The 18,150-nt window shown below is 51.4% G+C and overlaps 1 protein-coding gene across 4 annotated transcripts in view; it reads right to left on the minus strand.

Moving 5' to 3' along the window:
- The window catches only part of sgcd (sarcoglycan, delta (dystrophin-associated glycoprotein)), a 97,827-nt gene that overhangs the window by 17,988 nt on the left and 61,689 nt on the right, over positions 1 to 18,150 (minus strand). For all 4 annotated transcript variants that reach the window (XM_029173727.3, XM_029173726.3, XM_055502134.1 and 1 more), the window contains 4 exons: positions 17,352 to 17,537; positions 6,401 to 6,502; positions 4,529 to 4,616; positions 3,590 to 3,709 (listed from right to left, as the gene is read on the minus strand). In XM_029173727.3, the coding sequence (XP_029029560.1) occupies positions 3,590 to 3,709; positions 4,529 to 4,616; positions 6,401 to 6,502; positions 17,352 to 17,537 (496 nt within the window). The remainder of the gene's footprint in view (positions 1 to 3,589; positions 3,710 to 4,528; positions 4,617 to 6,400; positions 6,503 to 17,351; positions 17,538 to 18,150) is intronic.

The raw sequence follows: 18,150 nt of genomic DNA on the forward strand, positions 1-18,150 counted from the left end.
AATGAAGGGAGTTTAATTATAACGACAGACAAAAAAAACTAAACAAAACAACACAAAAAAGCATCAGCAGGTGAAAGTCAAAGGTGAGTTTAAAGCTTAAAACACCAAGAGGCAGAGAAAAGCTGAACGAGCGTCCTTAAATCAGCCAACACATCAACTCAGGCCAATTAGTTTCCTGCCTAAAGGTGTGTAATGGGACCGTCCCATTCGTCCGACCCGTCCGACGGCAGGTCCACAATGCTGTCAGGTCACACTTACCTGCAGCTGATGCACGTTTACACACAGTAAAGTACAGAATCATTTAGAAAAGCTGCTTTTGCTTCTGTTTGAGCTGGTACTAAACCAGTTTGTTTTAGTACCAGAACACAAAACTCCAGCGAGTCCCAGGACTCAGTGGGTCCAGGGTGTGAAGCCATGTGTTGACTGTGGTCCACTGATTCCGGGTTCAAGCTTGGTTGAGGTCAGCGCTTGCTGGTTCCTCACATCACGTTCCATGGACTGCTGCATTTTCCCATTCGAGCCTTTATATTATTTGACTACTTTTACCCACTTTGCTGTTTTTCTCTCCGACAGCGAAGCAGGAAAGTGGTTTGATCACAGCTGATAAACAGAGCCAGCTACAGTATTTCATCATCACATTGGATGATTGTGCTCTTTGCAGCCGAAGCTGAAGCCAGAGGTGAATAACAGCCTGGTGAAGGTCAAAGCAAAGCTGAGCACTTATCCTCAGAGTCCGGGGGTCCATCACGTCAGTAACTCAACCCGCCTGGTTAAGCTAACCTGCAGTTAGCCTGTCTGGTTACAGTAACTCAACCCGCCTGGTTACAGTAACTCAACCCACCTGGTTAAGCTAACCTGTGGTTAGCCTGTCTGGTTACAGTAACTCAACCCGCCTGGTTACAGTAACTCAACCCGCCTGGTTAAGCTAACCTGCAGTTAGCCTGTCTGGTTACAGTAACTCAACCCACCTGGTTAAGCTGGTTAAGCTGTGTTCTGCGTTTCTCAGTGCAGTCGTCTGTCCTGCGCCTCCTCCTGAGCTCTGAGTGGACAGCAGTGTGAGCAGGAGTCTGATTTGGGCCAGCTCACAGGGAACATGTGGACCCAGTGGTTTACAGAGCTTTTATTTTTGGGCCTGTCCTCTCATCAATGCAACTTTATTGTCATGCCATGAAAAGTCTGGCAAATAATCATTAAGTGTACAGATGAGTGACCAGAGGGAGAGTAAAACGCTCACACCGGGCTCAGTTACGTGGGACCATCGTCCTGATGATGCACAGGATGCCAGTGCTGCTGTTACCATGGTGATGCAAACTAAACTATCTCCACTTTGCTCAGGTTCCTGTGTGACAGCGAATACATACTGTAGTATTTTTAAGCAGCCAACGTGATTATGTTTGTAGAGATGTGATTGAGTGGAAAATATTTCTATTGTTGAAAGAGGATGCAGAAGTTTAAAGAAGATGCAGCAGCAGCTCAGAGGTTGGGACAAAAAAAGGCCGAGACGCTCCACACGGCAGCTACAGAGGAACCGGAGGAACAAAAGGACAGGAACGTGCCAAGAAAGAATCTGTGCTCAGAACGAAGCTGTGCAGAAGCCGGGTCTCTCCACTCCCAGATGTGGAGTGATGCTGATGTTGGTGGGCTCCGTACTGGAGCAGGAACCACCGGCATACGGATGTGAGCCGTCGCACAGCCAGAGGAGGAGACGGAGCTGTGACACAGTCTGTCGTTGCCGTAGCGATCAGCGGCGGGAGCATCTTGCGTTTCCTGACCTCACTCGGACCAATTGAAGTTATAGCAGGAGATAATAGTGTATTTTACTGGTGGGAAGAAAGGATGGGCTCGGTAACGACATGTGGCAGCTTTACAAGGCTCACGCGCAGCCTGACAGCTGGCGCCGGGTCACGCAGGCCAATAAAGGCCGCTCTACATTTACTCCACTACATTTACACAATTGTTCATTTGCTCTTTATTTACAGACTTTGTGGCCTATAAGACAAACTGGGTTCTTCCTCCTCCATTTCCAAAGCAACCAGCTCCTCTCGTCCTCTTTGGCTTCGCCACAGAAACATGATGGACAGTAGGAGCCTCCAAATGCTGCGCTGACATCTGACACCAGCACGTTTCCACTGCAGCCTCAACATGAAGAACGTAAACACACAAACGGCAAACAGACACTTTGTTCTGTGGTGGAAACATCGTTAAACTGCTTCCACTCACAAATGTCTGATGAATTCCACATGCTGCTCGTTTAGAACCTTCATTAGGACGCACACTTTACGCGTCCCATACGTTTGATGAATGAAGCCGCTGCTGCTTCATCTGATGGCGTTTTAATGAAGGGTTCTGCAGAATGAAGCAGAAGCGCTCTCTGTTCTCACACCGTTTATGCTCCTCACGCAGTCGCTGGTAAAATGAGCCTTGACTGAAGTGTCCAGTCAGGAAGTAAACGATAGCTGCCTGTTCCATAAAGCGATGCTATGAACACACATTGTGTGTGATTAGCTTCGCGGCAGAAGAAGGGAAGATGAAATCAATACCAATTCCTTTTCCTTTGCGCTCGTCGTCGTCTGTCTCATCAGGGACGACCTGGACGCATTAGTCGTCTGGTCGCTGTTAATCTGCACGGACACAAACTCACTCACTCATTAAGGCTTTTAACCACGGTCCTGACGTGATGGTGCATTTGGTGGGTTTGGCCTGTTTGGACCTAATGATCGTGTAACATGGTACTGATGCAGCTTCTGCCCCTGAACTCCCCACTGCAGCTCTGACGGTGGGGACCTGAATGCAGCACGGTCAATCAGCAGCTGCTCGAGTCCCATTTGACTTCCACGCTTTCACTGATGTTGTTGCTTCTGAACAAGCAGTGACTGGTGGACACTCGAGCAGCACTGAGCTTTGCTAAAGCCCAGTCTGTGACCTCTGCTTACCAAGTCTGCTCATCCCTCCATCTGTGTGTCCCTGTCGGGGGGAGCCGTCTGCTGAGGCGGTGATGGTAATGAAATCCGACTCACTGAGGCTCAAAATGAATGTGGATGAGGACGTGGTGTAATTGTGCACACAAAGGACTGTGAAGGATGAGCGTCTGAGCAGAAGCTGAGAGAGAGAGAGCGAGAGAGAGAGAGAGAGAGAGAGAGAGAGAGAGAGCGAGGGAACGAGAGAGCAAGAGAGAGAGAGAGCGAGAGAAAGGGGGGGAGAGCGAGAGGGGGGGGGGAGAGAGGGAGAGAGAGAGCGAGCGAGAGAGAGAGCGAGCGAGAGAGAGAGCGAGCGAGAGAGTGAGCGAGCGAGAGAGAGAGCGAGCGAGAGAGAGAGCGAGCGAGAGAGCGAGCGAGAGAGGTGACAGCAGCACAGTGTCAGGCTGTACATACGAGGAGGTAGAAGTGGAGCAGCAGGTCGACGCGACCGTCCGGCTGTGGATTGTCATTGTTATGTTTTTTTACTCGCTCCTCACAGAGAATCATCGTGTCAGTTGCGTCACTCGGAGCCCGGACAGAACGGCGCTGTCACATCTGAATGAGGCTCCGTCATGGTCCTCCTCACGGAGCAGAACCCTCTCTAAACGGGATCAGATCGGCTGCTTACTCACCCGTCACTCGGAGCCTCTCTGCTCCCACCACCACCTCCTGCTCGTCCGCAGAGAACAGGAGCTTCCCGGACGTAGATTTGACTTCAAACATCTTGCCTCGTGCTTTAAATCCACCCGATCCTAAAAGCGAACACACATCAAAGGAGGAGTGAGTGACTTCTGTCTGACTCCACGCATCCACGTGGACGTCGCTGCTGTAAAAACACTGAGTGACCGCTGGCTTTGAAGCAAAATAAGGCCGTCTGAGAGTCTAGAACAGCTGGGTTCAAGGAACAGGTTCAACATGAAGCGCTTGGTGATGACAGATGGAGCTCCTGCCAGAGGAAGCTGATGTCACAACAAACAAACACAACAGTGGAGACGTTCACTCCGACTCCATTTGCTTTGTCTCAGGCGGCGCAGGCTCTGACTGACGCCGGCGCTGCTGCTGGTGACGCCCTTTGGGGTTCGAACCCCAGACACTAAACACTCACCTCCAACCGATGGAAGCGCGGAAAGAGCACTCACAGCGTTCTGGTGGAGCGACTGAGGAGCAGAGGAAGAATTCATAATGTGGTCAAAGGAGCTAATGACTTGTGACAGTAAGTGTCTGGACTCCCCTCAGGGCCTCAACTTAGTTCTGGAGAAATTCAGCCTATTTTTATTCTGAATTTGTTTTAATGTGAAGTTTTGGACCCCAATCACAGAATCCAACGACCCCACGGTGCCTCATCATATTTTCCCCGAGTGCCGGTAAAAAGTGAGAAAAGGCCTGAAAGACGGAGAAGCGTGTTTTCACACAGTTGTGCAACATCTCAAAAGATTCCACAGCTTCGTGTGTTGCAGCCGATGTCGTCAGTGTTTGAAGGTTGATGTGGATGATAAAAAATGAAATTATAGCAAATCAAAAGCAAACATGAATGAAGCTCCCACGGAGCAGCGCCCCCTGCTGAGCCTCACCTGTGACGAGCTGAGTGAGCAGCTGGTTGTTGCTGTTGACGATGTTGACCGACACGTTTCTGGACGACTGCAGCAGCAGCGGTTTGCCCTGAGGAGAGAGGGGCGGGTTTAAAGAGACAGCGCAGGAGCAGAGGCCTCCAGTTTACAGTTTCCATGTGAGAGGAGCGGGTTCGAACAGACAGCACAGTTCACGTCCATGTGTGCAGCAGTCAGCGCTCACGGAGCCGATTCAGGCTCTGACTACTGACGTCCCATCACCTCACACCGACTCCGGACTCCGGGCCCATTTGATTAGCTGACTTTCCAGAGAGGCGGCACCGATCTCCAATGCCGATCACGTCGGACACTTCTGTGCTCAACTAATCTTCATGCCTCAGTCGCCCTCATAATTAGAGATAAGGGCCGGACCATTGTGCTGCCTGGCAGCCGAGCCGGGGACGGATCCGCCTCGCGTGGCTGCTACTGATAACATTATGGCTCTCGCCAAACTTATTGAAGTTCCTGCAGTAAATACACACAATGTACCAACTTATTACAATAACAACGGCGTGGGCTGAAAACCACAGTGACAGTGGAGCCGTCGGAGCGAAGCAGGTTTCACGTCACGCGCTGCACGTTTAGTTCAGCTGACGTTCCTAATGATGTTTGCATAAGTAATAGTAAGATCTGCTTCGTGGCCGCTGCCTTCAGGTGCGGCTGCAGGCTGCGTGCGAGGAGCTGGCTGCTGATGCTGCCGATCCCCCCTCCCTCCTCTTCATCACTAATGCAGCAGCCTGGATTAGTCCCAGCGGAGACGGGGAGGAGACGAGCTGGAGGCGGCGGCCATGGAAACGGGCTCCAGGTAAAAGCACCTGCCGTTTACTGACCTACAGCAGGTCAGTGAACGCACCGCTGGGACACCGGCCGACCGTGGGACAGTTGGTTCACCAGCTGGAAGCAACAGCTGCACGCTGCATCTGGAGGCGAGGCGGATGCGAAGCCACACGCTGCTGATCTCACTTCAGAGCCCACGCGATGCTTCAGACGCGAGCATCACGGGACCAGGAGAAAAACGTCACGCCTTGGTTGCGTCTTTGCGTATCTCCATGGGCCCTGTTTTTACCCCCCGCTGTCGTAGCACCTCCATCTCTCATCACTTAAAGCGACCGCTCTCTGTCAGCTGATTACAGCCGGGGCAGAGGCGGGTCCAGGTCCGGCCCGGGTTCAGATGATCCCTCTGCATTTATTAGTGACAGTGCTTAATTCAGGATCAAACGGCAAAGATTTGCTGAAGTCTAGACTGGAGCAAACTGGCCGTTCTGTGCTGGCGCCACTGGATGAAGCAGGTGCTGCTGGGACTAAATGGAGCCTGTCATCAGGCGCCATCGTCTAGAATCAGCTGCTTGTGTCAAACCTGGACACGTCCACGCTCACGTCATAGTGTATGAAGACAACCAGCTACAACCAATCACAGCAGCTCGTCCTCGTGTTGGCTCCTCCCACTCTGAGCGTCTCCACTGGCAGCTGTGCTTTTACTATTTGGGCTCATGATTTTTTTTGCTCTGTGCTCAGCTACAAATGTTAAAGTCTTACACACAAAGGCAGAAGTCGGGCTAATGGTCCACGGTTCTGCAGATGTGTGGAGCTGGAGCGAGCAGCGGCGACGGACGGATGGAGTCCAAACACGCCTGCTCCTGCAGCAGCATGTGTTTGGCTGCTTCAGGCCAATTAGAGCCTTAATGAAGTCCATACAAGGTGTGAAAACAGCTTTGTGCTGTGGCCCAATGCCTCCACTGGATCCCACCACTGAGGAGGGCTCAGAACCGTCAGTCACTTGGCCGGAAGCCTCAGGTCCGGTCCGTCCACGCACAGAACCACAGTGAGGACACTTACTGGCTTGGACTGGATTTCTTTGGCGTAGAGCGGCTTGAGGAATTCAGAGTCGCCCTCCAGTTTCAGGCCCTTCTCCGTTATTCTCAGCGTCCCCATGCCGTCCTGTGAGGAGCAACACAAGAGTGAGTTACGCTGCGTCATGAACAGAACCACGGCCAGAGTCAGAACTGGATCACAGACCTGCAACATTCAAAAACATTAAAACACAGAAAACACCGGCAGCTGCTGCTTTTCTGCTGCCTCTGCTCAATGAGCTGCGTTTTAGCAGCGAGCAGAAAACCGGCCTCTCACACGCCTCCATTAGCAGCCAATGAGAACACAGACGCCAGCAGAAGCGCTGAGCAGACACTCTGGGCCCGTTTCAGAGCGACCTCCGCCGGCGCCGGCCCGTTATGTGCTTCATATGAGATCACCTGCTGGCTTGTTCTACAGATAAGAGGTGTCAGAGTGACGGAGGAGGAAAAATGATCTCCTCCTGCAAAGACGCCTTCGTCGTCCTAGCGCTGTTTGATGCCACAGGTTCTGAGGAGCAAATGGAGATCACGACCCCTTCAAATCCACAAAGTAACCGAGGTCCGTTTCCAGCCGTCCTCCATGTAATCCACCCCCGCCGGCAAACATCTTCAAATTAAAATTCTGCCGCTGCTGTGGCAGCGCCGGGTCGGGTCCGGTGCGTGTGCTGACTGCCAATGGTCCCCAGGTGGAGACGCAGGCAGACGACATCCGATGATGAAAACCGGCTGCAACACGCGGGCCCATCAGAACATGTGGTCCATTGGAACCTACAGCACTTGTGATGATGTCGATGAGGCTGAGGAAGCAGAGCAGCCTCATCTTTGCTCTGAGAGATAAAAACGGGTACAAAGAGCAAGACAAGAAAATTCAATCCTACCATGGTACCTGGCTGCTGATTCAGCCCCGGGCCCGGACCCGGCCCTGGACCTGGGTCTGGACCCGGCCCTGGACCTGAGTCTGGACCCGAGCCTGGACCTGGGCCTCATCTCAGTCATAAAGCTCCACCACTGACAGTGAGTTCAACTAAGCACAAACGTATTCAGGTGAAGGATCTAATGTTATTTGTCGCACACACAACCTCCACCAGTGGGGTCCAAACCCGGTCCTCCAGAGCCACAGTCCTGCTGGTTTTCCCCCCGTCCCAGCTGATACTGATCCGTATGGGGAGTTGGACACCGGCGCTGGAGGACCAGGATTGGACCTCCTGCTCCGCACGGTACCATGCGCCCAACTACTCGATAGGGAACCATTCCATCGGACCCGAGCCGAGTGGTGGTCTGTGTCTCACTGCAGGACCTGGACCGTTTGGGTTCTGGCGTCTGTTCCGTCTCTGCAGCGCTGCAGCGAGGCCATGAATGATGCCGGGCCCGAGGCCTCTGAGCGGCGGCTGAGCCTCGTACCCTTCGCTGTCCTTTACTCGTCTTCCTCCGCGTGTGCTCTTCCTTCCTGTTCACCGCCTTCATCCTGAACCTGCTTTTGTTCTTTTGTCATTGCACATCTGACGTCGCTCTCTCTCTCTCTCTCTCTCCACCTCCTGGCTCTCGCTCGGCCCGCGTCCCACCTTCCCTTCCAGCCTCTTTGCTGTAAGTTCATTTCAACAACACGCTTCAACTCAGGAGGCGTGAAATTCAAAATAACTCACTGTCAGAACAAATTGAGAAGTCACGAGTCAGATGACAGCTGTCGCAGCGGCTCCGAGACAATTCAATAACAGTGCTCAGCGTGAGACCGAGCAGCAGCGCGTCTGTATCTGTATCAGCTGTGACCTTCACAGCTGCTGCAGATGCTGAGGACCTGCTTCTCACCAACAAACTGTGCATGGGAGCATCCAGAACCAGACGGTTCCAGGTCCTGCTGCTCGGGTCCTGTTCGTTGCTGGACCCACCTTCATTTGGTTCTGCTGGAGCATTTCCTCTCCACCGTCTCCTGGTTCTGACGCAACTTTCCAACGTGCATCGAGGCGACTTTTGCTTCATTGGAACTAGAAACTGTGTTTTAATTCCAATCCAGTGGACTCTTCGTCTAAAAGCAAAGGATCTAAACATGGCTGTGGGTCTGTTTGACGCGAGCGTGGAGGATGAGCGGCGTCATCGGGGCGAGCGTTGTCTACGTTCTGTGTGATTGTGATAGGATTCGATGCCTCCTTCCACCTTAATCCCTTTCTTCTTCGTCTTCGCCGTCACTGCTGCAACAAAGGCGACATTAATCTGGAGCCGCAGCAGCGCCGCCGCCGCTGTCACCGCTCCGTGGTTATTGAGACGTCATTGTGTTCTCGGATGAATGCGTGTTGTGTCTCGCTGCTCCGTTTACCTGTTTGTGGGTGCGGGAGGACGCGTAAATAACATCCAGTCGTGGGTTTTCTGTTGTTCAACAGATTTATGCAGCGGCAGCGACAGGGAGGAGCCGCTGACGGAGGTGCGTTAAACAAACGGACCCACGTCAGGGCTCCGAAGTCATCATCCACATGGAGCCGGCGTCACCGCTGTCAATAATGCACAGCCCTCGGACCTTTATTGAGCGTCTGCATCAATATACATCAAGCCTCCGCCCGCGGCTAAAGCAGATGCAGGCGTCTCGACGCCCTGGGGAGAATCTCACAAAGCGTGAGGCTCGTGGCGGCGCCGCGTCCACGCGCCGTGGCGGCGCGAGGCCGCTCTGCTGGAGCCTCCCACGCGACGCTCATATTCTAGGATCAGATGTTCCCGTTTGGACAGAATGAGAGGAGACGGGCCACAGTATAATGTGCGTCGCCACAGGCTGTTTGAGCAGAGTGGGAGGATATTGTTCTGTTAAAGTTCCTTCTGTACAAACCTTGTTTCTAACTTTCGACAGAGATGTATTTGAACGTCGAGCATCAGAGGAAGGAGGAGATCACGGACATCAACACTGGAAACCATTTCCTTTTTTTACCTTTTCTGCATTTTCCCACTTTGTTCAAGCTTTTTGGGTCTTAGGTGGTTCACGATTTCTTCCGTGAACCAATAGAACTACATGTATGTAGACGTGGCTTCTTATTAAAGCTGTGAGCAGCACATACAGTATCTGAGGCTGTGGAGGTTCAGGAGCTGCTGTTTCTAATCTGGACTCACCGTCGTCTCATAAACCACTGACTCTGTCTGTTTGCAGGGCTTCAGGTGAGACGGCTTCATTTCCACCAATTCAAGGTAATTCAGGCTGCATTTTAAGGAGCCTTGAAAAAGGCACTTCCGCCAATCTGAGCCTGAACTGAGACAAAAGCTTCATGAATGAGCAAAGAAAAAGGTCCAGTTTGCACCTGGAGGCCCAGCGCTGCTCACATCCTGCAGCAGCTCCTTCTGAGGCAGGTAGTCACACACCATGACACGCTCACAATCAGGAAATAGAAATTGTAAATAATGTAATGTTGCGGATTAGCGGATTTAAATTACAGCCTGTGACAATCTCACCCTCCAGCGGCTCAGACCTTTCAGCTCCATCCGACACGTCAGCAAATAACGCTAAACATCTGCAAAGTCAAACGAGCCGCTCGACGGCGACGGGGGCTTCAGACGCAGGTGAGCGGGTCAGAACCTCGGCGCCGCTCGGACGGAGCAGGAACCACGCGTCACCTGCTCCTTCAATCAGCCTCGCCGGCCTCTGCAATTGGTGTGTTTTAGAAGCACGAGGGGAGCGTCTGAGCGCCTCTGCGGCGCCGGCTTTCTGTCGCTCCACAGGTGAGAGCCGACGTCATGTAGCAACACCCTGCGATGGCTATCAGCGGAATTGGCTGTGAGATTGCTCTCCACAGTGAACCCCCACTTCTCTGATTGAGGCTCACAACGCGGCAGCACATCATCCATCAATGGGATGGAAAGCACACGAGAGCAGGGAACAGGGAGGAGAGAGAGACGCCGGGAACCAGAGAGCAAAGGAAGGAGAGCAGGAGGAGCCGGCAGAGATAAGACCGAGCTAAATGCATAGATAAACACAGCGACGAGAGACAAGAGAGGCGCACGGTGAGCAGAGGCGTATGAGGAGGCTCTACACGAATTAGAGGAGGAGACAAGCGCTGGGAGAGAGTTCACGCTGTGTATGAATTTCTGCTCGCTGTTTGGGCATTAGACCCACTTTAAGTCACTGCTTTCAAACTCTAAGCCGTTCCAAGAAAGTCTCAAAGGTAAAGAATCATTCTGAGACGTCTGCTCTCACATCGCTGTGATGAAGTGGAGCTTTTTAAAACCACTTCAGCGTCGTCGTTTCACAAACACCAAGAAGGTTGTCTTCAGAGAACGTCTTTGTCCTGGAGGGAAATCTGTGGGCACCAGCGCGACCGAGGGGAACCTGCTGCGGCCGCAGGGACGCGGGTCCACAGGACGTCCCCTCGCTGGACGTCCACTAATAATTCAGCTACATCTCAGAGCATCTGTCGGCGCTAAAGGATGTGGAGCTAGAACGAGAACGGGTCACTGCTGCGAGGCCTCTCTGCTCCCACATGTCAGTGTCACACGCACATAGATTTCCTATTAAGCTCATCTTCATCGTGGTCCCTGGAGCCGAAGGCAGCGCAGCAGCGAGGCCTTCACTGCAGTGATTGACAGGTGAATACACAAGGCTGCAGGCGGAGTGTGCTGGATGAGACGCCACGAGGAGGGAGGACGGAGATGAAGGAGGAAGAGGAAGATGAAGACCATGAGGAAGAAGACGAAGACCATGAGGAAGAAGACGAAGACGAAGGAAGATGAAGAAACGAGGACAAGGAAGATGAAGACGAGGAGGATGAAGGTGAAGGAAGACAAAGGAAGATGAGAACGAGGAAGACAGATCATTAAAACCCTCTACCTCACACACACACACCCACACACACACACACACACACACACACACACACACACACACACACACACACACACACACACACACACACACACTGTTATGAAGGAGTTGTGACAGCAGTCAAAGGGTCCAATCATCTTCTGATTATTAAGCAATTAGCGCTGCCTAATTAGAGCCGGTTATTGTCTTTATGGCTCTGGGAGCAGCTCTGATGTGATTGCGGGTCGGGTCACTGTGTGTGTAGGTGGCTGATAAAATGAAGCAGAGCTGAGCTTCTTGGTGGTTGTGAGTGTCAGACACAAGCTGACGCCTGGTTCACAGGAGCTCCTGTGATCGACTCCTGCCCACGGCCGCTCCTTCGCTTCAGCTGAAGCTGGAGACGCCATCGAAGAGGCCGGTCCTCTGCACCACACACACACTCAGCACACACACACACACACACACTCAGCACACACACACACTCAGCACACACACACACACACACACACACACACACACACACACACACACACACACACACACACACACACACACACACACACACACACACATTCACTACACACATTTCATTAAATCCCAGGGTTGCGCCGACTGAACGGCCTCGGAGGCGTCAAAGAGACGCCCACGCCTGCGACGATGGGAGCGACAGCGGACGGAGGAGGAGCCGCTGGCGCTTTGGCTTCACGCTGAAGCAGGAAGACAGCGTCCTTGAAAAGTAGACGCGTCCAACGCCAACGTTACATCTGTGAGACTTTACTGCATCTGAGCGGAGCTCTAACAGACACGTCACCGCATCCTGGCGCTGGTTCCGTCCCGTGCCTGAGGTCTGGGTCTGACGCACGGGTCTGAGATCCAGGTCTGACACACGGGCCGGACCCTTGACGGTTCCTTCACGTTTCTTCAGGTAAAAACACGGCGCAGGACGAGAGACAGAAGACGTGCGTCTGTCTTTGACGTGCGACGTGGACGAGGAACGGGATCAGACGCCTCCACTGCTTCACACTGAGGCTGGCGCTCGTTCCCTCCCCTCTGGACGACCAAAGGCTCAGAGCAGAACCACATCAGGCGACTGCGTCCTGTGGGGATCTGTTGAAAAAGGGCCATTTTCCTTGGCTCTAACTCACATCTGAGGAAGCCAATAGAGGAGGAAGTGGAGGAGTATCCAATCTGTCCACCTGCTTGTGCATTCATATATTTATATCTGGCTCCTTATGGATGGCTTTGTCATCCGGCAGTGCAATAATAAATGTGTTTTTGAATACAAAATACACACACGGGGGAAAGTTGCCGCCGTTTTCCTGCCTCTTTAATATGTTTTCTTACGCCTGCGAAGTGTCGCCTCTGCATGAAAAATACTGTGGGCAGCTCCTTGGCTTCAGCCTCGTCTGCTGCTTATGTGCTGAATTGTGCTGCCGCTCCGTTCTCCAACCTTATCGCCCTTCAATCCCCCGGCTGCAGAAGCGGAGCGCGTGTGGCTGGAAGTTGTCAGCTTTATCTGCCACCGCGGCCTCCTGATCTGCACCTTCTGGGCTGTGCTGCGTGAGGGGAAGTCATGCATAAGCACAATGGTGCACAGCGCGGCCGGGCGGGGGGGGGGGGCTCCGCCTGTGGCTTCTGATGCACAACTTCTATTTGGAGCAAATCCGTCAATCTTCCTAATAAATCTCAACTCTTTTATTACCATTTATCTTTGTTAAAGCTATAAAATGCCATGTGCTGAAAAATGGCCGTCACGGTTTCCCAGAGGCCGAACTGATGCTTTCAAGGTCCTGTTTCTTTCTTTCCATTCAGTTGAAAGCCTCAGTTGAACCCTCTGCCAATGTCTGCCCTTTTCCTCTCAAGTCTCTTACAATCAATAATGAAAATTGTCGATGGATTTTTTAAACAGCTCATTCTTCTCATTATTCGTCTTGTGCCGTTCCACTGAGTGTCCATTTGGTGCAGGAGCAGCCGTCAGGTCCTGATAAAGGGGGGAGTCGGTTTAGTCTGGAAACATTTTTAGAACAGGAGCTGCATCAGGTCGGGATCATTTGTGATGTTTGCAGAGAAACAGACAAAACACAAGGTCTCATTCATGAGCGGACTTCAAACACCGGCACCGACGAGGACTGAGGAAGACAAAGCGCTTCAGACGCTTCACAGCGCGACAGTCTCCTTGAAGAGGCTGCAGAACATGGAGCCCATTTCATCCCCAGTAAAAATGTCCCAGAACTCCAGCTTTCCACACGCTGTCATCGACTCAGACGCTTCACTTCTTTCAGACGCGACCTCCTGATGTGTGAAGCACAAAACCGGCCGCGTCCTCCCTCCGGCTGGACATAATTACAGCCCCATCGCTCAATGCTAATATCGATTTTCACAGTTGCTCAAAAGAAAGACAGAGATTATCTAAGACAAGTCTTTTTGCAGGGATTCCTCACTGCCAAGCGCAAACATGTCTGATTTATCAATGCTCCACAACAAGTGGCTGAAAGGGGGTTTGGAGCCGCTCGCCATCATTTCATTTGAGCCAGTGTGGAAATAAGACCCCTGTGATCTGATCCAACCTTCAGGGCCTGAGCTGTGGAGCAGCTGCTTCCTGACTCACTGATGGGTCTGAACCACCTGCCTGAGCTGTGGAGCGGTGGTCACGGACCGGGCTGGTTCCTCTGTAGGCGCCGACTGATCACCATCAGCTCACATCGATGTCTGTCACATTCACCACCTGATGCCTCATTAGCAGCGCTCCACTCTGTACGTGTGTCCTGTGATCGATCAAAAGCAGTGGATCCAGTGAGGCTTCATTTACTGTAGCACAGCGGTGACGGATGGAGGCTCAAACCACACTGTTGATCTTTGGCTCTAAACTCTGCTCTGGAGCTGCTGGACTCTCACCAGAACCGCCGACATCCAACCCAGTTTCAGTTCCAGTCACACTTTATTATTTATTATCCAGCGTCCGAGTCCTTCCTGCTGCTCTGGAGCTGAAAGGTCATGACTTCATTGCGTTCAGTGCCTTCAGATGAATCTCTTTAGAGACGGGAGTGAATTACATTACGGCCGAAAAGGCAGAAAAAGCCGACCTTCTGTGAGCGAAAGGACGAACGGCTCAATGAAGGTGGACGAGTTCCACAAACACAAACACTGCGTCCGGCGTCCGATGTGACTCAGCGCCACAAACAAGCGGCTCCTCCCTTCTGCTGTGGCTGCGTCTTCATTTTTAAGAGCTCGGTGCAGGTGGGCTCTGCTCTGAGTTGATTATTGTGATTCTTTCTGCTATTATTCTCCAACAGCAACTTTAAATGACTCCTAATTAGCATGACGCGCAGCAGCCGCCTGTACTTCATCACACGCCACTGACTGTGTGTTTGCCTGCACTTTGTTTATGGCCTCTAAACTCCAGGACAATAATGAATGTTTTCATGTCTGTCCGTCGCTTCCTGTGTCTTTATCTCCTCGCGTCTTGTAATTGTGCATTTTGTTAGATGCCTTGCAGCCATTAGGGATCATAAAATCCTGAAGTAAAGCTTTATTAGTTGTCCCCCGAGCGCTGGAGCAGACTTCTGCACAGATGTAATTAGTGCTTCTGCTGTGAATCCATTTCACAGTTCCAAGTGCTCCACACGTCTGTTGTCACTCTCACACTTCGGGTTCTGCAGGCGGCTCCTCCTTCTCTTTCTCACAGTCGTCCGTTCAGTAGAACCACTAAGTTCAGTCTCATCAAAGGTTTAACTCCTTTCAAAGAAACTAGATGGAAAATAATGAAAACCAGTGCGTAAGGAATGGAAGTGGAAGTAACCAGTAACTAATGGGAACCAGATGCTTCCAAAACCACACACCAGCTTCCACCACTCACTCCATTCTGCAGGTGCCTGTGGAACCGGCTCCCCGTCAGCTTAACTGATCCAACTAAATCATCCAGGAGGAAAAAGCAAAGGTCTACTGACATCAGAGTCATAACAAACCAGACGACTGAGGTCTGAGTTTTAAAACCCACAGCGGTACAAGACCAGGATGAAAATAAGATTCATGTCTGAGTCACAAAAACAGAAGTCTGCAAAGTGAAACTGTTGTTTTATTTAGTCTCTACTGAGTCTGATGTTCTAACACATCATTCATGCATAACTTATAACAACGATCTTCACGAGGAGAAAGAAAAACTGCTGCAGAAAAACAGAGCAAATACTAATAACCAGCCTGAAACGGTCTCAGCCAGAGGTGAACAAAAAGCAACACCATGGTGAGTGAAGCTGCTCATGACATCACACATCAGCTCAGCATCAGCTCAGCATCAGCGTCCGGTCCTCACGCTAACGCTAACGTCTGAGACCGGAAAAGAGGTGTGTGTGTGTGTGTGTGTGTGTGTGTGTGTGTGTGTGTGTGTGTGTGTGTGTGTGCAGGTTTGTACGTGTGTGTGTACGTTTGTGCGTGTGTGTATGTGTGTGTGTGTGGGGGGGGGTGCATGTGTGTGTGTGCACGTTTGTAAGTGTGTGTGTGTATGTGTTTTTGAACCACTGAGCCACAGACGCTCGTCTCTGTGACCCAGTGTAGCTCCCCATTATGTCGAGCGAGGAGCTGTTGACCTGCGTGAGTGCAGGGTTTGAAGAGCTGTTTGCAGAGCAGAGATCTCTCAAGTTGGACTTAACACACATTAACATAATGCTCTGAGCTTCTATCACAACCCACAAGCATCAGAAAATGGGCTTTATTAGTTTCATGTCTGGCTCCACACAGATTTCTGCAGCACAAACAAGGTGACGAGGTGAGTGTGGCGCTGCCGAACAGCGGCCGAACAGTGGCCGAACAGCAACTGAACAGCAACTGAACAGCGGCCGAACAGCTACTGAACAGCAACTGAACAGTGGCCGAACAGCAACTGAACAGCAACTGAACAGCGGCCGAACAGCTACTGAACAGCGGCCGAACAGCTACTGAACAGCGGCCGAACAGCAACTGAACAGCGGCCGAACAGCAACTGAATAGCAACTGAACAGCAACTGAACAGCGGCATCTAAGACAGAGAGGCTCCTGCTCATGTTGATTTGCTCCCTTTCAAACTTATCTACCACATTTCTACTATTTTTACTCTCCTATAATCTGGAGGCAGATGCTTTAAAAACATTACGAGGCTCCGGGTGCCGCGCTCTGTCAGAACATACGGCTCAGCATCTGAAGGAGTGCTGTGTGATTTATGCAGATCTCATATTAAAGCTGCGCCGTGAAGCAGCCCTCATGTTTTATTCAGAGCACGGCCACGTGCGCGTGTTTATGTGTGCTCCATATATTTGTGTGTGTCACGTTACATCTGTATCTGACTCATCACGGCGCGTGGATTACTAAGCAGAGGGACTGAGCACAGGCAGAGCTCTGTACACACTTCAACGTAATAATCCATGGTATGTTTACAGAATTTACTGCCTATTTTGCTCTTTTATTGCTCCTTAATAGACGGATTAAACTGTTTCCCCGGTTCATAAAATTACCAATACCTGAGTCCTAAATGGACGCGATCATACTGTAAAGAAGGAACGAGGAGGTTCACTGTGCTCTGCTTTCTGTAGACGTGAGCCTGGGGTTTTAATTGTGTGGGGAAGCGATGAGCCTGGACGCAGCTCGTGGTTCAGGACCAGAGGTGAGTGCGTGTTCTGTGATCTTCACCGTTTAGAGCCGATTTTTGTGAAACTCAGCTCTGAGCATTTGTTTGGCTGTGGTTTGATGTTTGTGATGTGAGCTCAGGCAGCGTCAGAGAAAGATGCAGCTCCTTAGATGTGCTTCAACTCAGAGATGGAGACAACAAAGGTTTTCAAATACTTAAGAGCAGGACAGAAACGTGGGAACGATGACACGATATGAAGTCAGTTCCTTCCTTTAGTGGCTCAGTGTTCATAGAACGTGTCAATCAAAGCAGCGCTGCAATTATATGATCAAAGAACTACAAAGGGAAAAATGACTGTGATTATGAAAAGCAAAACCAGGAAAAACAAGTTAATGAAATCTCCCATCAAAGTAGAAACGCGTTATCTGAGTCTAAACCCATGTGAAGCACTTCACATGACAAAGTGTGCTCTTCAGCCACAGCTCATCCTGAACCAGCTCCAAACACACAATCGCTCACATCGTCCTGCTTTTATCACAACAAAAGGTTAAAGAGGAAACTGGGACTTACGATGGTGAAGTTCATGACCTTGAGGATCCAGATAGTTAGAGCCAGGTTGATCAGGATCAGGATCATCAGCAGCAGGACGAAGAAGTAAAGGCAGCGTTTCCTCCAGCCGTAGATTCCCACTTTGTACACTTGGGGTTTGTCTGAACTCTGGACATTGTTCCTATGAGTGCACTGTTCCTGGGTCATCTGAGGAGACACGGAGAGGAAGGGCAGGTTAGACCCACGGCCTGCCGGGACCGGGCAGCGTCTCAATGAAGGGAAAGCTGCTTATTAATAGGAAATCCTATCTAAGTTACGCGTGACGATGAAGAGCTTTGCTGTACAGGTCTGCAGTTGCTCTGGAACAAAGAGCAGAACGGAGGGTCTGAAACGGCCTCCGCCTGTGAGCATCTGCAGACAGGCGGAGGCCACCGTCCCCTCTGCAGCCCGGCTGCTGTAGATTTAGCCGTTACTCTGGGCCACGGGCTCCGCGGACATTCGTGATACAGCAGCTGAGCCTTTGCAGAGAAACATGCGCCGCCGACGCCACCGGCCGCGTCGGCAGCACAATGAAACGACGTTTAGTTAGCGGCTGCATTGACTGATTGGGCCTGACGTGCTCTGTAACTCTATTAAGTCCCCTCTGCCCTGCTGATGTGCCGATAGTGCCGATTAATGATGATTCTAATTGTCTGCCTGTGAAGATGAGGAGGCATTGTTCACTTCAAGCTCTGTCATAATAACCTTATAACTCTGTGGAAAAATACAATTTAGCGCGGTCGGTGCTTTGCAGCCGCGCCTTAGACACCACAGCCAATCG

The sequence above is a fragment of the Betta splendens genome, chromosome 14, assembly GCF_900634795.4.
Source record: "Betta splendens chromosome 14, fBetSpl5.4, whole genome shotgun sequence".
Lineage (NCBI taxonomy): Eukaryota > Metazoa > Chordata > Actinopteri > Anabantiformes > Osphronemidae > Betta > Betta splendens.